This window comes from Cebus imitator, unplaced genomic scaffold (genome assembly GCF_001604975.1).
Source record: "Cebus imitator isolate Cc_AM_T3 unplaced genomic scaffold, Cebus_imitator-1.0 Scaffold102, whole genome shotgun sequence".
NCBI classification, from domain to species: Eukaryota; Metazoa; Chordata; class Mammalia; order Primates; family Cebidae; genus Cebus; species Cebus imitator.
In genome coordinates, this window is record NW_016107417.1 from 3,578,774 (window position 1) to 3,590,401 (window position 11,628).

At 43.0% G+C, this 11,628-nt stretch overlaps 1 protein-coding gene across 2 annotated transcripts in view; it reads left to right on the forward strand.

The window, feature by feature from the left end:
* The window catches only part of MAJIN (membrane anchored junction protein), a 30,926-nt gene that overhangs the window by 12,118 nt on the left and 7,180 nt on the right, over positions 1–11,628 (forward strand). Inside the window, exons 4-9 of one of the 2 annotated variants that reach the window (XM_017537155.2) lie at positions 923–1,685; positions 4,127–4,202; positions 4,657–4,782; positions 6,260–6,291; positions 6,617–6,705; positions 7,901–7,964. In XM_017537155.2, the coding sequence (XP_017392644.1) occupies positions 4,752–4,782; positions 6,260–6,291; positions 6,617–6,705; positions 7,901–7,964 (216 nt within the window). In that variant the 5' untranslated portion in view covers positions 923–1,685; positions 4,127–4,202; positions 4,657–4,751. Of the gene's footprint in view, positions 1–922; positions 1,686–4,126; positions 4,203–4,656; positions 4,888–6,259; positions 6,292–6,616; positions 6,706–7,900; positions 7,965–11,628 lie in introns of those variants that run through there. The other variant, XM_017537156.2, reaches the window with a different exon arrangement.

Consider the following 11,628-nt stretch of genomic DNA (forward strand, 5'->3'; position numbering starts at 1 on the left):
CTCAGCCTCCCAAAGTGCTGGGATTACAGGCTTGAGCCACCGCGCCCGGCCAGGATTTTTTTTCTTATGCAGCCGTAAAGATTACTTTGACTTTCATATCCGAGTCACGGCACCAAAGGGAAAATAAAAAGATTGCTTTGACTGATAGTACAGCCTAATGCAACTGGCTAGATTTGTGCTAAGGCGCTAGCAATTTTGCCCACCATTGCTTTTGCAATCATGGTTACAAATATTAACATAGTGAGAAAGGCAAATTGTATCTTAGTAGTATTATGAAAATAGTTTTACCCTGGCAGACCCATTTAAAGGGTCTTCAGGCTAGGCACGGTAGCTCACGCCTATAGTCCTAGCACTCTGGGAGGCTGAGGCGGGTGGATCACGAGGTCAAGAGATCGAGACCATCCTGGCCAACATGATGAAGCCCCATCTCTACTAAAAATACAAAAAATTAGCTGGTCATGGTAGTGTGTGTCTGTAGTCCCAGCTACTTGGGAGGCTGAGGCAGGAGGATCGCTTGAACCTGGGAGGTGGAGGTTGCAGTCAGCCGAGATTACGCCAGTGCATTCCAGCCTGGCAACAGAGTGAGACTCCATCTCAAAAAAAAGTGGGGGGGTCTTCAAAACCCTTAAGGGTCCCCAAAGCACACTTAAAAGTACAACTGCTCTAACAAATGATTAACTTTCACGTGGGAATTTCAGGTCTTAGCAGGCTAACTAAGAAGTCATTTTGGTACAGCCTGTACCAATGTTCAGACCATACCATGTAGGTGATCACTTCTTCCTCATGAGCATTGGGGCAGCACACACAATTGTTACTTATGTTTTTTTAGCTCAGTGGAAGTGTTATTTTTGCCCTAGTAGAGTCTACTCTCTCCGGAGCTTTCCTTCATGTCTTACTTGTCTCTTGTCTGTTTACCTTCTAGAGGAGAAGAGATAGAAGATAAGGCAGTCATCATCCAGGAGCTGGAGGTAGGGAAAGAAGCATACAACTTGCGGAAAAGTTATTCTTTAAGCTAAGGATACATCCACATTCAGGTTTTAATTATTTCTTACAAACTGAGTTACAACTTCCACTTGATAACTTGGCTTCTCCCTGCCACATCTCCTTTGCAAAGAAACTTTACTGTTTTTCCAGGGAAATGTAAAGCTTTTATTCTTTCTCAGTTTTCCTAGGTGAAGTGTCAGCACCTTTGAGCCTGAGCGCTTTTTGTTTCTACCAGAATTCCAAGCCTTGGGCAGCTCTCTTTTGTGGCAGCTGGCATAGAGAAAGCTTCTGGAGGACTGCCTCCTTCCAGGGCTCTGGGAAACCTTACCATCGCAACCACTGCCTGGTACTTGACGTTCAGGAAACTTGACTGTAAATACACAGACAAGGCTACTGTGTCTTCATTTTAATTGGAAACATTTGCAAGTGCCTTATTCTGACTTCATTTTCATTCCTTTCTACCCAATTCCTTTAGCTTTAGGCTTAGGAAAGAAGACTGAGCAGGTGGTCAGCTTTACAAATGGTGAAAGCAATGGACAAGGAGTTAGTGTTGTGGGGGTTGGCCTTGGATTCCAGTCCTGGTGTAGCCACCAATTAGCTGCCTGGCCCTTGGAAAATCTTGTATCAGTTTGGATCTTAATTGCCTCATTTGGAAAATGAGAGGTTTAAACTAGCTTTTACTTTTCTGACTTCACAATTCAGTGATTTATGACTATTGTGATTTCTTAATAAGACATATGCCTCCACATTTCAAAGCAATTAAATACACTTAAACACAAAACTCTGTGAAACCAAAACTGAGTCATACCCTTAAGAAGGTACCTCTTTGGCTAAGTGTTAAAAGATACATTAGGATCTTGCAGGACCCTGAAGGATGTCATTAGGAATAAGTTATTTTAATATGGGCCCAAGAAAATGTTATACCTATTTTAATTAAGAGCAGAGCAGACTTTATTTCACTTTGCTTCCATTAACCTGTGCAGTGAAAAGCTCAAGGAAGCATAGCAGAGAGGAGGGAACACAGACTTTGGAGCCAGTCAAACCTAGATTTGAATTCTCTGTAGTAGGATATGTCTAGCTTATAATTATAATAGCTAATATTTATTGAGTAATTACTATGGGCAGTGTTCTGCCATTCACAGTGTGACTTTGAGCAACTTACCTACCCTCTCTGAGTCTGTTTCCTTACCTGTCAAATGAGGTTAATAAAGAAGGCCTGTTTAAAGATTGAGCATTAGAAATAGATGTCTGCAATGCCTGCCACACGGTAGCTCAATAATTAGTAGCTTGAGCGTATTTACATTCAATACATATCATATTAAAACTTCCAAGGTACATTTGATATGCATATGCATCTTTCTCTTATGCTCACTAGTTTGGGGGCAGATGTTACTCTCTTTTCTTCATTTAGAGAACATTTACTGAGGCCGGGTGCTGTGGCTCATGCCTGTAATCCCAGCACTTTGGAAGGCTGAGGCAGGTGGATTACCTGAGGTCAGGAGTTTAAGACCAGCCTGGCCAATGTAGTGAAACCCCGTATCTACTAAAAATACAAAAATTAGCTGGGCGTGGTGGCATGTGCTTGTAGTCCCAGCTACTCAGGAAGCTGAGGCAGGAGAATTGTTAGAACCCGGGAGGTGGAGGTTGCAGTGAGCCAAGATCACGCCACTGCACTCCAGCCTGGGAAACAGAGCGAGCGAGACTCCATCTCAAAAATAAAATAAAATAAAATAAAACAAAACAGTTACTGAGAAGCAGGCTAGCCTACCGGTTAAGAGTAGGAGTCTGGAACCCCACTGCCTTGGTTCAGATCTTGGCCCAGCTCTTTCTAGCTACGTAACCTAGAATACATTTTTTCACCTCTCTTTGTTTCCTCATCTGTAAAATGGGAATAGTAGAATTGCCTATCTCACAGCATTTTTGTGAGAGTTAAATTAATTAATATGTATGAAAACAATAACAAAGCCAAGCTCAGTGGCTCATGCCTGTAATCCCAGCACTTTGGGAGGCCGAGGCGGGTGGATCACCTGAGGTCAGGAGTTTGGAACCAGCCTGGCCAAAAAAGTGAAACCCTATCTCTACTAAAAATACAGAAATTAGCCAGGTGTGGTGGCAGGCACCTGTAATCCCAGCTACTTGGGAGACTGAGGCAAGAGAATCGCTTGGACCCAGGAGGCAGAGGTTGCAGTGAGCAGAGACCATGCCATTGCACTCCAGACTCCAGTCTTGGCAACAAGAATGAAACTCCATCTCAAAAAACAAAAACAAAAACAAAATAAAACAGTAATAATTCTCATAGTAATTACTCAATAAATATTAGCCATTATAATTATAAGCTAGACACTATGCTACTATGGAGAATACGGAGATAAACAAGATATCATTTCTTTTTTTTTAAATTAATTTATTTTACTTTAGGTGCATACCATATCTGGTATTTCTCCCCGTGTTATCCCTCCCCACCCTCCCCACCACCAATGTCTCTCCCCTACCCACCCTTAACTGTCCCCAGTGTGTGATGCTCCTTTCCCTGAGTCCACATATTCTCATTGTTCAACACTCATCTATGAGTGAGAACATGTGGTGTTTGGCTTTCTGTTCTTGTGTCAGTTTGCTGAGAATGACGGTTTCCAGATCCATCCAAGTCCCTACAAAGGACACAAACTCATCATTTTTTATGGCTGCGTAGTATTCTATGGTGTATATGTACCACATTTTCTTTGTCCAGTCTATCATTGATGGGCATTTGGGTTGGTTCCAGGTCTTTGCTATTGTACACAGGGCTGCAATGAACATACGTGTACATGTGTCTTTATAGTAGAATGATTTATACAAAAATTAGACAGGTGTGGTGGCACATGCCTGTAGTCCCAGCTACTGGGGAAGCTGAGGTGGGAGGATCACTTGAGCCCAGGAGGTGGAGGTTGCAGTGAGCAGAGATCACGCAACTGCACTTCATCCTGGGCCACAAAGCAAGACTCTCAAAAAAAAAAAAAGAAATGGCGAATCAGAACACATGTTAAAGGAGCAACAGATAGTTCAGTTTTGATAGTATGTAGGGTACGTGACTAGCAGTGACAAATATAAACAAAGATTGGCTGAGATTCAACAGTGTTAAAGTCGTTTCAAATATGTTTTTCAGGATTCTGTCCGTGTGGTCTTGGGAAACTTGGACAATCTTCAGCCCTTTGCTACAGAACACTTCATTGTATTTCCCTGTATCCTTTTTTTTTTTTTTTTTTTAGTTGGAGTGGGATGGAGTCCTGCTCTGTTGCCCAGGCTGGAGTACAATGGTGCGATCTCGGCTCGCTGCAACCTCCTCAGCCTCCTGAGTGGCTGGGATTACAGGAGCATACCACCACGCCCTGCTAATTTTTGTATTTTTAGTAGAGGCGGGGTTTCACAATGTTGGCCAGGCTGGTCTCAAACTCCTGACCTTAGGTGATCCACTCAGCTCTGCCTCCCAAAGTGCTGGTAGGATTACAGGCATAGGCCACCATGCCTGGCCTATCCTTTCTTTTCTGGGTAGAACATTGTAGACTCAAATGGAAGTAGCAAAATCATAGGCAGTTTGGAGGGTAGGTCAGGGGAAGGAGAGAGAGTCTCATCCCTAAAACAGTACTCAGGGATGCATACTGCCATCTTTCCTCGCTCCTTAGCAGCATTTCCCAGATAAAAGCAAATGGGAGAGAGTTTCCCACCTGAAATTCAAACATGGGGAAATTATCTTGATCCCCTACCCATTTGTTTTTACTCTATACGTGGAGATGAAATGGTTCCATGAAAACCTGTCACCTGGTAAGTGGAATGACGTGGATAGCAGAGAAGAAAGTGGTTTAGCAGTGCCAGCTGGATATGGTGAAATGGGCCACTGGATTGGGCTCTAGCCACACAGTACACAGGTCAGGATCATGTGCTGCAGGCCAGATTAACCAGTTCAAATACTGGTGGCCTTGCCACTTAATAGCTATGTGAAATTAGATAAGTTACTTAATCTTTCTGTGCCTCCCTTGTGAAATGGTGAAGAATAATACTAGTACCTATATCATTGAGTTGTGATTAGGATTAAATATATAAATACTAGTAGATGAAAAGCACAAAAAGTCTGACTTAATCAATGAAAGATAACTATTATATAAATGCTTCCATTAAAGAGAATTCCATGATTTTCACTTTAGAGGTGTCTTAAAGGTATCTCCCAATTTTATTTTTATTTAGACAGGGTCTCACTCTGTCACCAGGCTGGAGTACAGTGGTGTGATCATAGATCACTGTAACCTCTAACTCCTGGGCTCAAGTGATCCTTCTGCCTCAGCTTCCCAAGTAGCTGGGACTATAGGTGTGTATGACCATGCCCGGCTAATTTTTTTTTTTTTTTAAAGTAGAGACAGGGGTCTTACTTTATTGCCCAGGCTGGTCTCAAACTCCTGGGCTCAAGTGATCCTCCCGCTTCAGCATCCCAAAACACTGGGATTACAGGCATGGGCCACTGTGCCCACTACCAATTTTTATTCTCTGAGTGCCATGGCTATTCTTGCTGATTGAGGGACAAGTAAATATTACCCTTTTGATTTGAAAAGGGATGCAGGCTGGGTACGGTGGCTCATGCCTATAATCCCAGCACTTTGGGAGGCCAAGGCAGGAGGATCACTTGAGGCCAGGAGTTTGAGACCAGCCTGGCCAATATGGCAAAACCCTATCTCTGCTAAAAATATAAAATGTAGCCTGGCATGGTGGCACATGCCTGTAATGCCAGCTACTCAGGAGGCTGAGGCAGGAGAATCCCTTGAACCTGGAAAGTAGAGGTTATGGTGAGCCAAGATTGTACCACTGCACTTCCACCTGGGCAACAGAGCTAGCTCCATCTCAAAAAACAGAAAAGTGGTGCAAAGGCCTTGCCTCAAAATATCCTTCTTTTTCATTTGTTACAGATAGCCGAAGTTCTGCTTTTTTTCTTTTGTAGTAAGGATCGTCCCCTTTTTAAACCCTTTCTAGCTTGTAGATTATAATCATTCTGAAACAGGAGGAAGAGAGTTTGAAGACACTATTTTTAGGGGAAATGGTACCAGGTAGAAGGGAGAAGGGCACATGAGAAGGCTTTGTCTAGGGTCAGTTCCAAAAAATAAATAGTAGCCAGAAATCCAGGTAAAACAGAGTCTTGGCAGGGTGTAGTGGCTCATGCCTATAATTCAGCCTGGGTGACAGAGAGAGACCTCGTCTCCAAATTTTTTTTTAAAAGTCTAATCTATTAAGACACTCACATTTCCTATTGTAGGGAAACCACTAAATGACAGTCCTCTTGGGTTGGTAAGTTTGCCTTTTCTGTACAAAATGAAAATTGCCTTCATCACCTTCTGTTGTCCAAAAAGTCCTCCTCTTGTCTCTTCCTCTTACTTTGCCTCTCAGTTGCTGCCCAGGTCCAATCAGAACTGTAAATATAAGACTGTATTTTCCCCCTTGGCTAGATTTCTGAGACCGTGTCTATAACAGAATGTCTATTCTTACTCGCAAAGCTGGTGTTAAAAGTTGCCTTTGGCAGTTTAAGGATGGGGAGCTCTCTTCACTATGCCTTCATGAACTGTGAACAGCTCTGGAAAAGGAGTAGTCACAGGCATCTGCTTCCTCTCTGAAGTTCCCAGCTGAGAAGAAAGCAGTAGGAGCTGTGATGAAACGAAAACACGTGGATGAGCCCAGCTCCCCCAGCAGGCCAGGGCTGGACAGGTCAGTGGTGTGGGGAGAGAGGCTCATGCCTGCATCCTAGTTAGGCTTTACCAGCTGTCACTATTGGTTGATCCTGTCCTTCGGTGAGTCACTTTATTTTTTAGGACTTCATCAGTATCTGCCTATTCCAGTGGATGGACTGAGGAAAAGGAACAAGTTAATATTTATAATATGATTTGAACATAGTCCCTTTGTCAGCAAAGTATGATTTTTCTGTTCATCATGATGAAGGCTGAGAGGAAATACAATCCGATTTAACTGAATTCAGGACATTCCATAATACTTACTATGCTAATATCATCAGAAGGCACAAGACTTATGAAGTCTCAGGATATTATACAAAAACATAGGGAAACTCGAAAGAGTAAGAACAAATAAAATATAATTCTATTTTATCCAGTGAGCGGTTAGCTTTTGGAACCTTAAGAGGCAGTCCAGACTAAAATGTAAATGTTTGCAAGGCGGTCTGTATCTATCAGGGGGTGGGGTGCTGTGATCTTAGGGAGAATGTTGTTGTTGTGGAGGCTACTTACATTCTTTCAATTCTCTATTGGGGACAAAATGAGTCAGTAAGACAGTTCAGTCATTCTTATTAGCATGCTAGAAAGCTAATAAGAATGTTGCTGGAATAATCCAAGGTGTGGTTTGTTCCCTAGCCCAAGATACTTCCACTCTAGGCCCACAGAGAATAGCTACCCTTTTCCCGAAACTCTGTAGACCCCTAGACATATAGGAAAAGTAAGAGAGACCACTAGGAAGCTGACCTCATGTCCTCCAGATGTACATGGAGGTAAAGAAGTAGGGAGCTCCCTTCCAAGCCAGGTGGAATGTGAGGGTACTTGAAGGTATGAAGCTTTGCTCTGTTCCATTCGACTGAATTTTCTATGGAAATGAGGTCTCAGATTTTCCTTTTCTCTGGGTTTTGATGCGCAATCAAATATTTCAAAATCTGATACCTGCTATCAGTCACATTTTCACTTTCTCAAACCCCAGATCCCTAAAGGTCTCAAACTGGGATTCCGCTGTGAATTAAAGCAGCACCCAAAGAAAATTTGGCCACCCAATTTATTCTGCCAGCCAGGAGTGGTATAAAAATAGCCAACCTGCTGAAATATTCATTTGGGTCACATTTGCTTGAATGTAGTGATATTGCCTCTGCCAGTAACATTTCCTGCATATTTCTCCCCGACCTCAGTGTCAACATAGGGCCTTCCAGTCAAGGCCCCAGCGAAAAGAAGCCCCCTGTGGAAACCAGAAGAGTAAGTACCAAAATGGAGACTTAGAGGCTGTTAGCTGTTCCTGTTCTGTTACAAGTCAGGATTCCAGTTACCAGCACATCTTGGTTTTTAGTGCAGATTGAATTAGCTGAACTCATTCTCGGGTTTCACTGTCTGCAGAATAACATTCAACTATTATGCCCTTGCCACAACCCATCCCCAAGTGGCTGCATAATACACGCATCGATGAATCTTTTTGTTAAAAAGTCCTCTCTTTGCCGGGCATGGTGGCTCACGCCTATAATCCCAGCGCTTTGGAAGGCTTAAGTGGAGCGGATCACCTAAAGTTAGGAGTTTGAGACCAGGCTGGCCACACTGGTGAGACCCTGTCTGTACTAAAAATACAAAAAACTAGCTGGGCATGGTGGTGCACACCTGTAATCCCAGCTACTCGGGAGGCTGAGATGAGAGAATCGCTTGAATCCGGGAGGCGGAGGTTGCAGCAAGCCAAGATCGTGCCACAGCACTCCAGCCTGGACAACAGAGTGAGACTCTATTTCAAAAAAAAAAAAAAAGAAAGTCCCCTCTTCTCAGCTTAAAAAGCTGCTTGTACTCAGCAGTTGAAATAAGAAAATATGTCTGTATAGAACTGAGGTGGGATCCAGTATAGAATTTTCCCTTTAGAAAACTTTGCCTTCATCTACACTGGAGTCTGAGTCTAGGAACATCTAGTTTTAACAAATGAGCTAGGCATGTATCAGCACTGTTAAGTGGTAAGAGAAAACTTCTAGAGCAGTGAAGGGTTGGCCCCTGATGGGATTAGATTTCATTTATGGGGTCTGTTTCCCATTTAGATATTCATATATCTGCTACCCCTCCTCCATTTCAGGACTTCTTTTCTATGTAGTCTCTAAAATAGTGACTTCTTTTTTGCCTCCCCACTTTAAATAGCTATTAGCTGGTATCCATGCCTGAAAGAGCCTTCCTTTTTTGTCTGCGTCTCTAAAGTAGCTCTGACCCTAAGTATCCAACACAGTTCACTTTCTTCACCTTCCCAGAACCCATACCATGATCTGTTATGGAGCAAACTTTTACATATGTGTTCATTCAACAGATTTTCTTTTCTTTTCCTTCCTTCCTTCCTTCTTTCTCTCCTTCCTTCCTTCCCTTTCTTTCTTTTTCTTTTTCTTTCTCCTCCCTCCCTCCCTCTTTCTTTTCCTTTCTTTCTCCTTCTTTGTTTATTTCTTCTTTCTCCCTTTCCTTCTCTCTCTTTCTTTCCTTCCTTCCTTCTTTTCTTTTTCTGTCTCGCTCTGTCTCCAGGCTGGAGTGCAGTGGCATGACCCCAGCTCATCACAGCCTCAACCTCTGCCTCCCAGGTTCAAGCAATTCTCCTGCTTCAGCCTCCTGAGTAGCTGGGACTACAGGTGTGTGCCACCAGGCCCAGATAATTTTTTGTATTTTTAATAGAGACAGGGTTTCACCGTCTTAGCCAGGATGCTCTCTATCTCCTGACCTTGTGATCCACCTGCCTTGGCCTCCCAAAGTACTGGGGTTATAAGCATGAACCACTGTGCCTGGCCTTTTTTTTTTTTTTTTTTGAGATAGAGTCATGCTCTGTTGCCCAGGCTGGAGTGCAGTGATGCCATCTCGACTCACTGCAACCTCCACCTCTCAGACTCAAGTGATCCTCTCATTTCAGCCTCTGGAGAAGTTGGGACTAGTGGTGTGTGTCACCACACCCAGCTAATTTTTGTATTTTTTGTAGAGATGGGATTTTGCCATGTTGCCCAGGATGCAGTCAACAAATTTTCATTGAGTGTCTAAATGTGCCAAGTATCAGGGATACTTGGCAACAGCCCTAAAAACACCAACAGTGTATGGCTAGGCAGACGATTACTGATAGATGTGCCATGTGCAGGGTCAGAAGGAAGCACCGAATACAAAGAGAACATAAAGTGGCCAGGAGGGAAGGATTCCCAGAGTAGCTTACAGTACAGTGCTAAGAAATGTTACTGAAGAAGTCAGAATGGACTGGATCTTGAAAAGCCTTGAGACTACCTTCAAGATCACAGGAATTCTCTAAAATATTTTTAAGTAGAAAAATGAAGTTATTTTCATTTTTAAAGGATTGTTCTGTCTCCTGCTCAGAAGGCATTGTGTTAGGTGCTCAGACACACACAAACATATGTGAACCCTGATTTCTTTTTCTAGGAGCTTGTAATTTAGTTGGGAAAGGACTGTATCCTTGGGGATTTACACCTCTGCCTCTGTGACAGGGGCAGAGTCCGGGGCCCCAGTTGTGCTGTGGCCAGCTGGCCCGCTGAGTGATTTTGGGCAGATAGTCAACCCCTTCTATGCTTCCCATTCTTTAGGGTGGTAAGAAAAAAGAAATGAGAAAGTACATGAGGAGTACATGAAGCTCTGGAGAACAAAGACACTTTATACAACCAAGATAATTACTATTAAAGGAACATTTTCCTCGCTCTCTACCCTTCGTACCTTCCTATTCTTAGTTTGACACATCATCTCTCTCAAGAACGGTACCCACAGCTTCTTACTCAACATAATTACCTTTTCAACCTGATTCTGGCTTTAGAAAAAAACTCTAGTAAAAGGAACATGTTTATTGATTTTGACTCAAAGCCCAAAGACATTCACCATTGTGGACCCTGTTCCCAGGAAGATGATTTCTCCTAGATTAAAGTGATCACAGTGACTCTCAGTGTAAGTCACTTGAGCTGGAAAAATTGAATTTGCTCCTATGGTCCATTGCTTAATATGTTCTGCCCCCTTTACATGGAGTTAAGGGTGCAGGATCACAGTCACTGTGCATGTGCGTGTCTGAACACATTGGGGGCCTGTGTAGGGAAAACTTAGAAGAATACAACGAGTGTCTTTGTTTTATAAGAAGTGTTTTGTGGAGAATGGGAAGGAAGAGCAGAACCCCCTTGCCTTTGTTACTTCAGGTCCCAGATAGAAAGATCCAGACCTTGGAAGGATAAAAATTGGGAGGGAGCAGATGAATGGCCCAGAAGTGAAACAGACTAAGTTCACATAGCATTTTGTTGTTATTGTTGTTTTCCTGTATCTGCTTGAACTGCACTTCTAAACAGATCTGGCCCTGAACATACAGAGGACAGTCTTACATCAGGTGTTCAGAGTATTATATTCGATGGAGGTCCCAGATGTACCTTCAGTCTGAGTTCCAGCTATAATGCTTTTCCTCTCTTACAACTCTTTCTTGAGAAGACATCTCTCAAGATTTTGGGAGAGTACAAAAAAGCTACACTGTCTTGTGAGGGGACTCTTCCCTGGTTCAGAGGTAGGCTGTATGTGTGTCCCAGGGCCTTTGCCCTCTTGTTCCTCCTACCAACTTTAATAGATGCTTTCACTAAGGCCACTGTATGCAGCAGGATTAAAGCCCCAAACGATAGTTTCGTTAAATTTGTAAGAATCCCTCAAGGCAGAAACCAGAGCTTGGCCTTCTAAATTCCATCTCCACTCTCTCTAGAAAAGGTAAAAATGGTCTCCTCCTCACCAGAGTTCCCTGTTGCTTTTATAGGAATGTGACTTAGGTGGCTGTCCATGTGGTCTGGGATTTGAGCAGTTTGTGAATAGGCTCAGTTCAGAGATATCTGCCATTCTAACCTGAAGCTTATTCTTAGGTTGGGGGCAAGTCCTAGCTTTTCTTTTTTCTTTTTCTTTT